Source organism: Podarcis muralis, chromosome 5 (assembly GCF_964188315.1).
Source record: "Podarcis muralis chromosome 5, rPodMur119.hap1.1, whole genome shotgun sequence".
In the NCBI taxonomy this organism is placed as follows: domain Eukaryota; kingdom Metazoa; phylum Chordata; class Lepidosauria; order Squamata; family Lacertidae; genus Podarcis; species Podarcis muralis.
The window spans coordinates 69,461,815-69,478,130 of record NC_135659.1 but is presented as its reverse complement, the minus strand read 5'-3'; the positions used below and the strand labels follow the sequence as shown (position 1 = coordinate 69,478,130).

The window sequence follows — 16,316 nt, the reverse complement described above, 5'->3', positions numbered from 1 at the left end:
ACTATATTAAAAAAAGAAAACCCCTACAGTCATATTGGCTTTTGTATAGATGGGCAGAACCTTGTGATCCCATACCATTGCGACTTTTCCTCCGTAGTGTCCAAACAGAGTTGTGAGTGTGCTCTAGGTTGTGCTCACAGTGAATGTGAATCTCAGTAGGTCTGGCAAGTGTCCTTTGTGAGTGGAGTGTGAACCCTCGAATGCTTCCCAGAATTTGCTGCAGCGGGTGGGAGGGTCTGTAGGCACTGGGTGACATTCTGCGGCAGACGTTCATGTCGAAAGGACTGTGGTGCTAGAAAACCATTGTTTCGTAGCAAACAGAAATGCACTCTGAGAAAGCGGTCTCTTTGCATTCCTTTTCTACCCCGGTCACCACTGCAGTTTCCTCCTCTGTGATCTTCTCACCCTCTTTGGCCTTGCCGTTTCCCGCATATGAGCCAGGGATTGTGGGTGAGGACTTTGGCTGGCTCTGGTGGTGCTGAGCCTACAGCTCCCCTTTCTCCCTCCTCCCCCCAGAGATTAATCCCGTCTCCCAGCAAAATGGTAAACAGTTTCAGAGCAAAAGGGCTTCCCCCATGCCTGTGCACACAGAGATGAGCTGCGGCCTAGTCTGCTGACGAGAGAGAGCAGCCCTTGGGATACATACCAAGTGTGCCTACCCCAAGACTGCTCTTGTTTGCTAATGGGGGCAGCAATCCAAACATCACTTTCTTTGTACAAAGACAGGAGCTTTGTCTCCATGGCAGCAGTCCCAAGAAGGAACTGTGGGTGTCATTCCCTATACAAAGCCCTCACTGATCCCCTGCGTTGCAGCCCATCCCCTAGCAACTGCCTCCCTCTCGCAGTGGCGTTTACTGTTCCTGAGGGTGCAATCCAAAGACAGCAGAGAACAAGGCCCTTTAACAGTTCTGCACAAACAGAGCTGGGAGCCTCACTAACAGGGAAATGCGGGAGAGGCCTGAATGCAGGGGCTGCTGCAAACTGCTAGAATGGGTACGGGTGGACGATAGGTGAAGAGGCCTTTTTCTGCTGTGCCAGACTGCCAGTGTGTCTCTTGCACAGAGGTGAGAGCCATTTGTCCTCCAGAAGTTGACTACAACTCCCATTGCCCCTGACCATTGACAGGAGCTGGGTCCATAGTGTGGGTTTTCCTGATTACCAGTAGGGTATGGTTGAGTATGCCTGAGGGCAAACACTGCTGTAGGTGTCCACCCCACCTTGGTTGACAGGAATAGCCCACCAACATCATCATTGCCTCAGAACTACTTTAGGATCTTTTCCATTTGAGATCACACCATTGGTCTCTTTCTCTCTCTGGTGATCCAGCAGCTTTTGAAGACCTACGCCCTTGAATCTACTGAGCAGAGGCAGATTTAGAGGAGTGTGACCAGTTCGCCAGCACTGAGTGTTGCAGGGGGCGCTGCCGCAACAGTGAGCAATGGAAGGTGTGTGCCCCTGAAATTTTAAAGCCCAAAGTCTGCCAGCGTCCTGAAGGATGCAAAGAATCTTAGGCCTGGGAGGTTTTTTTTTAGAACTTTCAGTCTTGCTGAGTGAATCTATTCACAGCAGGCTCATACCTAAGGAGCCTTTGCATCAACCAAACTACTCAGTCTAACCTTTAAAGAAGGCCAAATCAATAAACGGTTGGTTCTTTCTGTCGTCTTGTGGATTTGAAGCAGTTAGGTCACACGCGGGCCGTACTCCCAAGCTATTCTCTGCAAGAGCGAAGAAGCACAATGAGATTCTCATGGGCCTAACGTCATTCGCCTCGGAAGCTTTGCTGGTGCGGTGAGAGAAGGAAAGGGAAGAGAGATGTGGAGGAATCGCTGTGGTAGTGAATGTTTGAATGGATTTCCTCTTATCTTGGGAGTCACACAGGAAATGCTAATGCAGTGCTACCTGGAGCTACAGAAGCATTTTTCTGGCAGTGACTGCACATGAAAAGGGAAACATGAGCTTCTGTTTGTCCCTTGCATGCTGCTGTGCTGAAGCTACAAGTGCATTCCTGAGAGCCTCAACCAAGCATGGCTCATGTTTACGCCTGTTCCAGTGGCCAGCTGTATTGAAGCGTTCTGCCCGAATAGAGAATGTAACCACAAGTAAGGAGTGTATGCAACATACATGCAGGCCCCACTCTCATCCACCTTCCCACGTTGTATGGGAAGGTCTGAAAAGTGCATCTTGCTGAATGGGTTTAGAGGCCTCTGCATAGCTGGGACCCTGATAAGGCAGGGTTTCTGATCAGGCAGAGGCTTTTAAGCACCGTCAGTCAAATGTGCTTAGATGCTCTCTTCAGACCTTCCCATCCAATTCACAAAGGTTGAGATGGAGCACAGGGTGGGTGGGTGAGTCAGTGCAATAGGGACACTGGAAGCAGAGGCAGTATGCATGCATGCCCACCTCCCCATACCTGTGCAACACCTGAATAGAATTCCATATGTCCGTAGTCTGTACACAGAGCATTTGGAGATACTCATCCAGAAAACAGGGCTTTACTTCCATTGAACAAGGAGCTTCTGCTTCAGGCTATCACTGTCATTAGCTAAAACTAAATGGTTCCTTCACGAATTTGCCTAATGTACAATTGGGGAGGAAAAAGAGTGCAACATACTCTGTGGCAACATAGACAGCTCGACCACCACATTGGCAGGGAATGTAAGAGCCCCTTGAGGATTTAGTGACCTACAAATTCCCAAAGGGATGTCTAGCCTGAAAGAAGGTCCTTGCAGTTAGTGTTTCCTCAAGTCACTTGCTTTTCATTGATGGCATGAAGGTAGAGACTTCCTTACTCAGGATTTAAAGGGAGACCCAGAGCCCTGGGATAAAGAGATGGATTTTCCTGGCTCAAGGTCTGCATAGATGCCTACAGTATTTGACTTTTCTCTGTCTATGACTATGCGGGTTTCATGAAGGGCTGTATTCTGGCTTTGTGGGCAAGCCATTGCTTCCCCCTCTTCAAAGTATGCAGCCACAGGTGCTGCTTGAACCCAGCAGAGAGAGCTCATTGTGCCCCGATGAACGTTGTTGCCAAGGGAGGCTGTCACCAGCATGCGCACAGGAATCTGAGCCTGTCTGTGTGCGTTAATGCGAGAGACTTGCTTCCTTTTGGAGGGCATTGCAAAGTCCATGGCAGCAAAATACTTTAGATACTGGAGAAATGCCTAAATACAGGAGTGTATGTTTCCACAAGGGAGACAATAAATATCCTTAAACTCGGGTTTAAAAAACTCAGTGGGGATTAAGGAGCAGGATTCCTGATCTTCAGGATGGGTTTGGTGAGCCCTTACGTTCTCTGCTTGACCTCACCGAAGGAGGCAAACTTGTGATGTTTGGCTCACAAATAGGAAATACACAGAGTGAATCACACCTTATGTGTCACATGTAGTTATGTGAATACTTATAAAACCATTGACAGCACCTGTTGGCATCCTGGTTATGATCTGGACCATGGTGTGCAGGGAAAGAGTTGAACTCTTTCCTCCTGGGAGGCTGTGCTGACAAAAACCACGCAGGCACCACCATGAGTGCAAATATAAGCTTAGTTAGGAGCATCAAAGTTCAGTGAGCAGTACTCACCTGGAGACTTGTGATAAATCAGAATACCTTTCCAGTGCTTTGCCTTATCACATTAAAAAAAGTATATATACCTTCCTGGAAACCTATGCTGTTCCTTGAGAAAATTTATGTGCTTTCTTGGTCAGGGAGGAAATCTGGTAAGGCACTAAATGGGTATATTCATTTTAGAAGACACACAACAATTAGCAGCTCTACAGCACATCTTTTGTTTTTAAAAATGTCATCTCAGGAAACATGTTTCACTATCTAGAGTATTGGTTTATTGAGGCTAGGGTAGTGCTTATTTTGTATAGGAGGCTGTCTCTGGGCCTGGAGCAGAGAAGGGGACAGTGAGATCCTGCACGACGGCAAGATGGGTTAATTTGTACTATTGTCCTCTCTAAGACACTTGGGGTCTCTTCAGTCCTTGAGGGGCTGCAGGCGGAGCTTTCCTCAGCACCCCCCTCCTTCATGGCAGCAGCCTTCTCTGCTCGTGCCTGTGATTTGGGGGCACTCACACCCTAGGTAATAGTTCAGCAGAGGAGAGAGAGCTGCCTGTTGAGGCCTCATAACTAAGTCACTCTGGTCGGAGCTGGTGTTGGAACAAGCCCTGCTCCATTTCCACCGTCCAGCCGCTTCGCCAACTGATAACTAAAGAGAAAAACAACTTTTGGTCTTGGGAAGAAGCTGGTGGAAGAACTGCTAATGCTCCCAGCTTAGCTGATTGAGCTTAGCATGGCGTGCCAACCGCCCCCACAGGGGTAGGCGATTCCCGGGGCTTGTCAAAGAAGATGGAAGAAGACATCTCGGTTTTCAGCTTGCCGTCGGAGCCGCCGTCGCTGGAGGCAGCTTCCTGACCACACTCGTCGCAGCAGCAGCAGCAGCAGTCCATGAAAGCCTGGCCCAGCGGCTTGCAGAGGCACAGCAGCAGCACCGGAGTCACCGAGCACTTGAAGAACAAGAAGAACTGGTTGACGAGACTTAGCAGGTCCAGGGTTTGCTTGGCCATGTCAGGAGATAGGTAAGCCACAACGATATTGCTGACGTTCTCTGGAATTGTGCAGAGACCATAGATCACTGTCAGGCCGATCACGGTGCAGTTGAGTTGGCTCTCGCACTGCCCGTGCTTACTGCCACGGCAGTCGGTCTTGTCTGGGCTGCTGACTCTTCTAGTGACCAGTTGGCAGCTGACAGTGAAGAGGATGGGCAGGCAGAAGTAGCATCCGAAGTACCACCACATCCTGGCGTTCTGGTAAGTCAGGACCAGAGAGTAAATAGATTCTGGCAGGTCCTGGGAAGGCTTCATGGTGCAGTAGTCAGTCACGACGCCGGAGACTGGTGAGGTGTCTTGCGCCAGCTGCCAGAGGAGGATCTCTGGGACGGAAAGAGTCATGGAACCCACCCAGATGACAGCCAGCTTGGCAATGATGGAATGGCAGTGCTCAATGGGTCGCAGCTTGGCTTGCGGACTGGTGGCCGCATGGAATCTGTCAATGCCCAGAGCGCAGAGACTGAAGGTGGTTACGCCCAATGAAGACACCTAGGATCACAAAGAACAGAGACAGACTGTTGTTCAGGGTAAGTGAACTGACCGAAAGGGGCAGTTTGCTTTAAAGAGAGAAGGGGATGTTGGCATCAATGGATGAGCTGCAAAATCAGTTTCTCTATTTCTTTTGAGTGCAAAAAGCCTCTTTCTGAGTACAGTGGGGTACCTTGGGTTAAGTACTTAATTCGTTCTGGAGGTCCCTACTTAACCTGAAACTGTTCTTAACCTGAAGCACCACTTTAGCTAATGGGGCCCCTTGCTGCTGCCGTGCCACTGGAGCAAGATTTCTGTTCTCATCCTGAAGCAAAGTTCTTAACCTGAAGCACTATTTCTGGGTTAGCAGAGTCTGTAACCTGAAGCGTATGTAACCTGAGGTACCACTGTACAAGAAATGGGCCTACTGTATAAGGATTGATGCAGACCCCAATTTATACCATGCTATTTTTATATTTTTATATACCATGCTATTTTTATATACATGCCTTTTGTAAAACCAAGTAAGGTCACCCAAATTCCCAACAGCTTTTTATATGTTCCCAAAAGCACTGTTCTTGGTTAAGGCGAAAAGTGTGTGGAAAGACATAATGGATTATAGGTGAAAGATGCTTTGGAAAAGGTTACTCCAATGTAGGCCTAAGCAAAGAGAGACAGTAACCTTTGGAAGCCCGAAGGATTGAAAACAAGCAAATTCAGAGTGCTAAATGAGCCCTATTATCAGAATGACCCCCCCTTGCTTTGTAAACTTGAGGCACATATATCAAGGCAACTGAGGGGATCAGCTCTGATAGAAAGGCTGACAGCCTACTTATACCCACCCCCTTTTCAGCCTAAGATGCTAATGGCTGCTATTCTGCTTTAACACTAGTGTAAATTTGTACAGTCAATATCTGGTAAAGCAATCTGGTGGACTCTCCAAAAGCTGTATCTGAAATAAAAATGCTCAAAGGCTCAGCTAAGCAACATTCTCTTATTCATTGTTCCCCCTTACCACCCTTTTTTGGTTCCTTATACCTCAGTGTTTGTATTTTATACCTTTACAATTTTTGCCTATATTTTTATATCAGTTGGTGACAGCATAGGGATGCACGGTAGGAAGTCAGGGGGCTCATTGTGGTGTGTGTGTGTGTGTGTGTGTGTGTGTGTGTGTATCAGTTGAAACATACATCTGTGGTATAGCTAGAGACTGTGGTATAGCTGCACTTCTTATTTACTAGCTATCCCTCCGCAGGAAACCAGACTCGGGCAGGCTCTACTCATGCAGCAGAAGACAGGGGCTACAATGGACTGTATCACATCAGCCTACAGGTGGAGAGATCCCAAATGCTGCCCATCTTAATCATTTCATGCAAACAGAAAGCCAGCATGACAGGCGAAGGGTTGGGACCAGAACTTTTTCTCTATGATGCACTACACTTCTAACTGCAAGGAAATTATTATGTTGGGGAACACCCAGAAGTGGTACAATCCATTCTACCTCCTTGGGACTCTTCACAGAATTTTGCTGCACCTTTTCATATATTTACAGATTGCAATTAGCAACTAAAAGCAAAAGCGTCCGGCTTGGGTGGGAGAGACCTCCTTGTGAATCCTTCCCAGGCCACTAGCAAGCTCTTGACAAAATCAGTGCTGGTCATTGAAATCCCCTCCCAACCCTGCTCCCCTTCTGGTTCTTACTACCTAAACGCATCCGCTCTCAGAGGGATAAGCGAGTTCAAATAAGTTTGTTGGTGTCCCCAGACAGTCCCAGCTAATTTCCGCTGCATTCAGAAGCCCAGGAAAACATCCCCCTCTGCCAAAAGGGAAGAGGGCAAAGCGTGGAGGAGAAAATGCCAAACTCTGGGTGGGTTTGAAAGACAATGAAGAGCATGAATAAATAGCAGCCGGGGCTGCCCTCCCCCTCACGCTGCCCTCTCCATTACAAACGCTTTGCTTTCCTTGGGCTCAGGAAACACAACGCCCCATTTGAACAGTTGTTCATAGACTGTGCAAGAGCTCCAGGGCCCTAATTGCAGGCACCCGCTCACTTCTGAGGGGAACAAGGGACATTCATTGAGTGCAGGAAGCATCGGAAATTGGGAAGAAATCCTCAGAAACCCTCCGTCTCCTTTTAAGTGCAGCCAAACCGGTACACAACAGAACGCTTCCAGGCCACAGCATGCGCTTCTGAGGGCTGCTTCTCACGGTGCTTTTTAAAGACATGAGAATGGGTACCCACAGGTTCCCTCCTAATCTAAAGATACACACACACACACCCCACACACGATGCTGACAATGCCCTTGTTTCTCTCCAGGAAACTGGTGGGAGACTGGAGCAAGGGGCTGCCTTGAACATTGTAGGCCCAGCCCAAGTGTTTCATTTTGCTTCTCCAAGCAGTCACTCTGTATGCATGTGATGCTGTGCATCCCCGCTCTGCCTTCAATGGGACCATGTGTCACCAGGCCTAAACACGCTGCATAGCCTGCCTGTGAGCTACCAGGCCAAGTTCATGGTGTTAGTACTAGAAATCAAATCCTTAAATGGCTTAGGACCCATGTAGCTAAAAGAATTCCTCCCCAATAAGGCCCATCTTGGACCTTGCAATCACCAGGTGAAGCCTCATCGCAGATCTCTGCACCTCACCAAACCACAGCGCATAATCTTTTTCTTGACATAGGTTTTTTTTTAAAACCAACTGAAGAATCATTCAAACATGCCACCCTCCATCTGCAATATGGAGTGGTACTACAGTCCCAGGAAAAACAGTTATCTGGTTATTCCACTGCATTTGTTCGAGGCTCTTATTCCCAAATAAATGTGCATATAAACAAAGCCTTAAAAGGGCTTTTAAGGTAGAAAACTTGGGAGGGGAGGAGTAGCTTGCATGGGGATTTTTGGGAGAAGGTGGAAGGTGAAAGATGAGTTCAGCATCGTCTTTCCTGCCACAACTCTTCTGCTCTCTGAGATGCTTTGAGGTAGAGAAGAGGCAGCCAGACAAATGCTAGCTGCCGTGTGCTTGACATTTGTTCTGAGAGGGAAACTCAAAGGCACGGGGTAACTTTTGCAAAAGCTGAGCTGCTGGGTTAAACCAGAATGTCTTCCAAAGGCACAACTGCTCTGCAAGTTTTATTAAAAGGCAATTTGCAAACTACTTAAGACTGACAAACAGAGCGGAATAAGGAATATGTACTTTGCTGCTTTCATAGTCAGCAGTTTCAAGCATGTTAACATTCTAGCATTTAACAGGATTTTTCTTTTTCTGAATGACTGCAGTTGCTAAGAATCCTGTCCTGGTTTCAGCTGCTTTCCTTTCAGAGTGGCACTGGGTATGCAGCTTCTAGGATGGAGGGTAGTAAATGTCTGCAAGCACCGTCAGCCTGTTTTGGACTTTCAGATGTTGGCAAATATTTCTCCAGAGCAAGCAGAAGTGGCCTCTGGCAATGTTGGGATGTGTGGACTGCATGAATAAGTCCTTGACCCGTGACTGCATTTCCCTATTTTCCTATTACTGCCTGTGATCCTGCCAAACAATACCAAGGCTGCATTGTCTTCCTTGCCTCACCCATGCATGGAGCTGTTCCCATAGTGAAGCACTGAATCATTCACAGATGTTCCACCACCTGCATCGCTCTCATCTTGCTTCACGTTAGGAACCGACCAGAGAAGCTACAGAGTAAGCAGCCTGTGTGGCACGTTCTCTCGCAAGGAAGGACAGGAGAGAAGAAGGAACTTGTATATATTATATAAAAACTAACCTACATGCCAATGGTCAAGTCTGAACATCATTGTCATCATTTTTTATTTATTCATTTTGTTTATATCCCGTCTTTACTCCAGAAGGAGCCCAGGGTGGTAGACACAGCAATGTTAAAACATTATTTTTTTTGGGGGGGGGGGACTAAATAGTTCAAAACATCCCAAAAGCAATTTTAAAACATTTTCTCAACCAGTGATCTCAGGGTTGCCAGAAACATTGTCTTTCAGCTACCAAATGCTGAATTTATCCTGAAAAGTCAATAATGCAGGACAAGAGACAGGTTCACTTCACTAGGGAAGGTGGTTCCACAAATGGGGAACCACTACTGTAAAGACCCCATTATGGGTCAATGAGAACTGGACAGCCTCCAGCGGCAGCATCACCTCCAAGTCCTCACCTGCTGATCATAAGGACCAAGATGACTGGTATTGGGGAAGGCACTCTCTTAGGTACTTGGGTCCCATGCTAGTACTAACCCCTTGAATTGGCCCAGTAGCTCATTGGCAGATGGTGCAGCACTTTTAGGACCACCGACACATGGTCCCATTGGTCTCCCCCACTTACCAGCCTAGCCCCACATTTGTAAACATTCATCATTCAGAAAGTAAACAATTGGGTTGTAAGAAATCGCAAAGACTTTAATCTGAACAAAATTTCATTTCTGTTGCAGTTGGAATTTAAACATGCATCACCCAGTTCCAGGTTCCAACACTTTGCTTATTGCATAACACTAAGGTAAAGGTAAAGATACCCCTGACTGTTAGGTCCAGTCGTGGATGACTCTGGGGTTGCGTGCTCATCTCGCTCTATAGGCCGAGGGAGCTGGCTTTCAATAAATCACCTGCTTTCAATAAATCACCTGTCTTCTCAGTCCTAGGCATGAGCTATTGGGATATTTCCTGGTACAAACCCTGTTGAAATGATTGAAATGTGTGCAAGAGCACTACCATAAACCTGGGCAGTTCCAATTCATTGCAAATGAGAACACTCCAGCTTCGGCCGGAGCTTTCCTATGTGCTTTGCCCTATATGAGACAAAGCCAGCCACACAAATTCACAGGGCCAATTGTGGGTCGAATGAACTTTAATGCAGCCTGGCCGTGAGCTGACACAATGGTCTTGATGGTTCTGTTGTAAGAAAAGCCCTGCTGGATCAGACCAAAGGCTGATCCAGTCCAATGTCCTGCTTCCCACAGGGGCCAACCAGATGCCTATGGGAAGCTGACATGCAGGTCGTGAGCACAATCGCATTCTTATTTCCCACTGTTGTTCCCCAGCAACTGGCATTCAGAGGCATTTTGCCTTTGATCTTGGAGGTAGCATATAGCCATCATGGCTAGCAGTCATTGATCACCTGTTTTCCTGGGGGTGAGGCTTGGGCCTCAGGGAAATGTAATTTGATGGGGAGACTAGGGATCAGTAACAGAGAATTCTTAGCACCTTCACCAAATTTAGCAGCCAAACTAGGCATGACTTTAACCATGTTTTGGCATCCTGCATTTGGGACCAGCAATGTCTCTTCATTTACAAAAAGCAGCTTCAAAGCCCCATATCTTGATACGGAGAGTGGGATTTTTAAAATTAAAAAATCATTTTCTTTGCACTGTCTTCCCATTGGAAATTGAGTTTTACACCAGCTGCTATTTGCCTTGATTTTTGAAATTCTACATAATATTTGAAAATCGGGGCAGAAAGAAAGATGTAGCCAATCCCAAGCATGTAATTAATGTCTAGTTTGGCCCCATAATCCCCAATGTTCTTTGGGAGAAGACATTATGGCCAAACCGGAATGAAGCTGACATGAGCTAGTAGTTTAGATCCTGATCGTTGGTTGGCTCTAACTCACATCCCTTTTGTGCCAGTTCAAACATCATGGTTTCTCCCAAAGAATCCTGGACAATCAGGCAACTGCTCCACCACATGGCCATGTTAATTTATTTTCCCACATCTGACTGGAGATAAAGGATTGTGTGAATCTGGCCCCACATCAGGCTGCATTCCTTGGATGGGAACCCTCTGAAGCCCAAGTGCCTTGGGACAGAAGAGGGAACGATATTCTAATGGTAGAATTACATGGTAAATGTACAGGTCCACCCAGCCATGTCTTTGCCATCCTTCCACCTGACAGCCTAGTTTTCATGTCTTTTAAGTGCAGAGTGAGTTTCACAGAGATCCGCCATACTGAGCATTTGTCAACCATCTTCATTGATTGACAGCGGTTGATTATTCAGACCTGTCTTTTAGGCACACTCTGGCAAGGCATGGAAGGGGGCAGGGTACTCCGCACAAATGTTACGTGTGCAGTGCAATCTTATCCATGTTTACTCAAAAGTAAGCCTCCCTGTTTTCAAAGGTGCAACGTTTTGAGCACACACAGGAGTGCAGGATCTGCCCTCACCTCACTGCCTTAGAAACCAATGCAGCTGAAAATAAAATGTATTTTGGATATGCCGAAACACTAAACTAATACATTATCATGACTGATGCAGTTGCCTGCACACACGGATGCTTGAGGTTCATGTGCAGAAGCAAATATGTTGATAGCATGAGCAGATGAAAAAGAGGGCAGTTATTGTGCCTTTAACAGTTGTGTAGAAGAGGGATTTGTCACTTGGCTGCTCTTCCTTCCTCTGCTGGTTATGTCAAAAGAGGATCCACATGCCCATAATGGTAAGTCTAGGCTCTCCTCAAATACTAGCTGAATCCCTGGTTCAGTTCCTTCCTTTGCCACAGATTTCCCCTGGGACCTGAAGTGTGAGGTTCTTAGCCTTTGTGTACCTCAGACTAACTGTCCAGTCTATAAAAAAGATAAGGTTATCCCCAGGTGTGAAAGCTTAAGACACACCAGAAGTATTATCAACATGCGCCATCACATGCACAAGCATACACCTCACAACCCAAGTAGAGGGGAACTTCTATGCAATTTAGAAATGTGGCACACTTCTAATGGGTTTCCTGCCACTGTGAGATTAGGATGTTGAACTAGATGGGCCATTGGCCTGATCCAGGAGGTTATTCTTACGTTCTTATGACACTGCTGCATATATCTCTCAGTGATAAGTACCTGGATGAAGTCTTAAAGTTAGGGCTGCGACTGTCTCTTTCTGTTCTTTTAAAAGCAGGCACAACAGGTAGAAATTCAACAAGTAGAGCCTTTCGCAGCATGGTGTAGTATCCCTGTCACATGACTGTTAAAGGCAGTGGTACCCTAAAGAGGAATGCATTGTCCCCAATGGGAGAGAATTTTTCCAAGAATAGCCACTTCAGCTCTGCCTTCTCTGTCCTTGCCTTAACAAGAAAACTTGCTCTGAACCTTTAAAAGTTGTGAATAAAATTTTGCAATGGTATGAATACAGCTCTTTGAATTGTCTTAGATCATTATAGCAGCCTGAAGCCCTGCTGGTTAATGGATTCAGTGCAACTGTTTGATATGTTTATTATTTTTAATTGGGGCATTATCTTCCTGAGGGGACTTAAAAGTATTTGCATTTAAAACCTTGCTCCGTAAATTAGCTGTATTTCCATCCTGTATTGTTTTCTTCTAGACAAATAATGCACAACTTCCCCATGTTTGTTCTGTAGCTCCGAGTATCTGGAGACAATGCAGCAACAAATCACTATGCAAGGAGTTCTCAAACTGTGCTCCACGGACCACCTGTGGTCAGCTAGCTTCACTCAGGTGGTCCATGGCATGTCCATATTAAATAGCCATACTGATTTTTAATTGCATTGCTATTGCTTCTATGGAATTCAAAATGTAATACAGTGAAATAACTATAAGCCATAAAAGAAGCAATAAAATACAAATAGAAACCAGAGAGCATCTAGCACAGTGGCAATTGCTACAAAAGGCAGAAAAACAATGAAGTGGTCCACCAAGACCCTCAGCCAATTTCAAATGGCCTAAGCACAGTTCAGATGAATGCCCATGGTAATCAGGCTTTAAAAATACCATATGTGGTAATACTTTCCTCATCCAACAAGCATACTTATCTCCACTTTCTGAAAGGCATCTCAGTGATCTGGGACACACCTGTTACCTGGTTGGGAAGAAGGCTGGTGTAGCCTCCAGCCAAGGCATGGGCAACCTCAGCCCTCCAGATGTTTTGGGACTACAACTCCCATGATCCCTAGCTAACAGGACCAGTGGTCAGGGATGATGGGAATTGTAGTCCCAAAACATCTGGAGGGCCGAGGCTGCCTATGCCTGCTCCAACCTTTCATATGAGGTTAGAATATATAGCATAGGAGGCACTGAGTTACACTGTAGAGGGTGTAAGTCCAAGCTCGCAATATATAGCTGGGCACACGCTCCAACATTACCCCCCAAAGAGGACGCACAAAATTGCTGATGAGAAACCAGGGAGGACCGCAGTGGAATCTCTTACCTCCATGAAAGGCACCACGCGGCAGGAGATGCTCCCCAGCAGCCTCTTCTTGGTGATCTCATTGAAGATAACCACTGGCAGGCAGAAGAAGAGGATGAGGAAGTCCCAGAAGGCAAGGCTGGCCAAGATGGAGTTCCAGGCACTTTTCATGTAGTAGTTGTGCCAGACGATGCACATCACGGAGAGGTTCCCAATGATGCCCACGGCAAAGACAATGAGGGACAGGAACATGACAGCGTAGGCGCTGTAAGAGCTCTCGGTCACTGGGTACAGAGGGTTTTGGATCTGAGGGCGCTTCCCTGATGCCACAGTCATATTGTCCTGGGGTTCTGTGGCCCCGTGGACCGCCGGACTCCGCTGGCGCTGCTCAGAGGGATACGTGCTGGACGGCACCAGGGCCTTGGTGGGCCGTAAGCTGCCAGGGAGCACGGGCCGAGGAAACTCCACTTTTACTCCCGGAACGTACTGCTGAACTGGCTTGGGATCTTCATCCTCGGTTCCCCGGCGAGTCCTTCTCCACCTCAGTTGCTCTTCCGACACCTGCTGCCCCCTCTGATTGCCAAGGGGCCCTGGCCATCTCAGCCTGCCCGGTCTTCCAGGCATCTCCAGCAGCGCCTCTGGGGAGACAAAGTGCCTTGTTAAATGACCCTCTCCAGCCCTCTGCTCCCTCCTGGAGGATATCGAAGGCTCTTGAAGAAGCGGGGCAGCACCTTCCTTCCCCCTGGTCTCCAGAGGCTGCAGGAAAGGAAGCAAAAGCATCATTGTCCAAGGCAAAGGCATCTTTCCTTCTGCACAGATGGGGAGGACGATGCACACAGAAGGCAACTTACAAAAAGAGCCAGCAGAGATGGCACAGCAAACTAGGAGAAAATGAGGGAGAAAATTCCCACGCTTTGACTCGGGGTATTAAGAGGGCAGGGAGCAGGTTGAGGCGACCCCGATGCTTCAGCGCGGATTGAGCCAAGACGGAGAAAGTCTTCAGTCTGCCTCGACCAGCCTCACTGCCGTTCTGCATTCCCTCAGATCTTGGGCCAGAATAAAAACCGTTTCCCCCAGTAATTCGCTCCAATCATCCTTTATTGAACGGTAGGCCCCCTGGTGGCCAAACCACAATGGCTAAAGGCTGCTGTGAAAAGAGCCCAGCATTGCTTGAGGCGGCGAGAGGAGAATAGCAGAAAGAAACCACCTGCCTCAGTAAGAGACCTTGGAGGGTTTGTGTGGTAGAGCCTTGTGGGAAGCAAGGGTGATTTACATCAGAAATAAGAAACCTCTTGCTGAGTGAATCCCCTTGAGCCAAACTAGAAAGGTCACAGTACAATTCAGAGGGCTATGTATTCATTAGTATATGTTAAAAGAGGATTCTGTTGGCACTTGAAAAAGGTGGCAGAGCAGCTTTTAAGCTGATTGTGGGGAGGGAGGGAAGCCGACAAGAGCTGGGGAGGGTCCAATTCAGAATGAATCCTCTGTGTTGAAGATGAAAAAACTGGTGAAAAATTAAATGGGGAAAGCGTAGAACTAGGCATTGTGAGTACAGGGCACAGGAAAGCAATTCAGAAAGGCCAAAAGCAACACAAGTCAAAAGGCAAGAGCAAGACACTTGAAGAGAGAGAGAGCATACAAGTGTTTATAAGCTAATGCTAGAAGCCTCTGAGCCAAGATGGGTGAACTAGACTGCTTGGTCTTAGAGGGTGGCATTGATATACAGCGGACATAATGGAAACCTGGAGGAATGCAGAGAACCAGTGAGACATGGTTTTCTTTACATATAAATTATACAGGAAGGACGTACTATAGATGGTGTTGTCTGTGTGTCAAAGAGGGCATTCAGTCCAGCAAACCAGAAAACTTCAAGGGTGAAGATTCCTTCACAAATCATGGCGGATGGCGATACCGGGCCCTTAGAGTAATTTAGAGCTGGGGATGCGCTGTCGTCCTCCTGATCATAATGCTCAGGTAGATCTTGAGATGAGGGGTGTTATGTACTAAGCTTGGATCCTAGAACAGTAAGTAGGTAGGATCCTAGAATGCAACAACTGATTGGCTTGTAGGAGAAGACCAATGAGTCTCCAGGAGGAAGCTAATCAGCCAATCAGATGGGACTCATTGTGTAAATAATGTATATAAAGGCCTGAGGTTTGCGGGGGGGGGGAGCAATCACTGTTTTACAAGCTGCATTAAAGAGCATGAACTCACTGCAGGACTCCGAGTATATTTGAAGGAATAAAATCAAGCAAGCACCCCAAAGAGAAAATGTCATAGTAATGGGTGACTTTAACTACAGTGGTGCCTCGCAAGACGAAATTAATTCGTTCTGCAAGTTTTGTCATCTTGCGATTTTTTTCGTCTTGCGAAGCACGGTGTCGGAAAAGTTTTGGAAAAGCTTCAAAAATCACCAAAGTCTTCAGAAACCTCAAAAAAGGCTACCACACTGCGTGCTATGAGTTGCTCCTTGAAGTCAAGTTGCAACTGTATTAACGGTGTTAAGAAAAAGGAAACAAACTTGCAAGACGTTTCCGTCTTGCGAAGCAAGCCCGTAGGGAAAATCGTCTTGCGAAGCAGCTCAAAAAACAAAAAACCCTTTCGTCTAGTGAGTTTGCCGTCTTGCGAGGCATTCGTCTTGCGAGGTACCACTGTACATTGGCGTAGACTGGCTACCTACGAGTTCCAGTCACGGCAAAGAGATAAAATTCCTAGATTTGTTGTTGTTGTTGTTTAGTCGTTTAGTCGTGTCCGACTCTTCGTGACCCCATGGACCAGAGCACGCCAGGCACCTCTGTCCTCCACTACTTCCCGCAGTTTGGTCAGACTCATGCTGGTAACCTCGAAAACACTATCCAACCATCTCGTCCTCTGTCGCCCCCTTCTCCTTGTGCCCTCCATCTTTCCCAGCATCAGTGTCTTCTCCAGGGAGTCTTCTCTTCTCATGAGGTGGCCAAAGTACTGGAGCCTCAGCTTCACGATCTGTCCTTCCAGTGAGCACTCAGGGCTGATTTCCTTAAGAATGGATGCGTTTGATCTTCTTGCAGTCCATGGGACTCTCAAGAGTCTTCTCCAGCACCATAATTCAAAAGCATCAATTCTTCGGCGATCAGCC

The 16,316-nt window shown here is 47.1% G+C and overlaps 1 protein-coding gene across 1 annotated transcript; it reads right to left on the bottom strand.

Moving 5' to 3' along the window:
* Positions 1-3,714: 3,714 nt before the first annotated feature.
* On the bottom strand, positions 3,715-14,408 carry GPR37L1 (G protein-coupled receptor 37 like 1). Its single transcript, XM_028734661.2, has 2 exons — positions 13,223-14,408; positions 3,715-5,095 (listed from the first exon to the last, which is right to left on the bottom strand). Exons 1-2 carry the CDS (start codon positions 14,000-14,002, stop codon positions 4,286-4,288), a joined length of 1,590 nt encoding a protein of 529 aa, XP_028590494.2. The 5' UTR covers positions 14,003-14,408; the 3' UTR covers positions 3,715-4,285.
* Positions 14,409-16,316: the final 1,908 nt, after the last annotated feature.

Bases quoted from the DNA above. Each gene is read 5' to 3' on its own strand.
- GPR37L1 (XM_028734661.2), bottom strand. From the start codon at position 14,002: ATGCCTTTGCCTTGGACAATGATGCTTTTGCTTCCTTTCCTGCAGCCT. The intron at 5,096-13,222 runs GTAAGAGATTCC...TTGTGATCCTAG, and splicing joins GCGTGGTGCCTTTCATGGAG to GTGTCTTCATTGGGCGTAAC.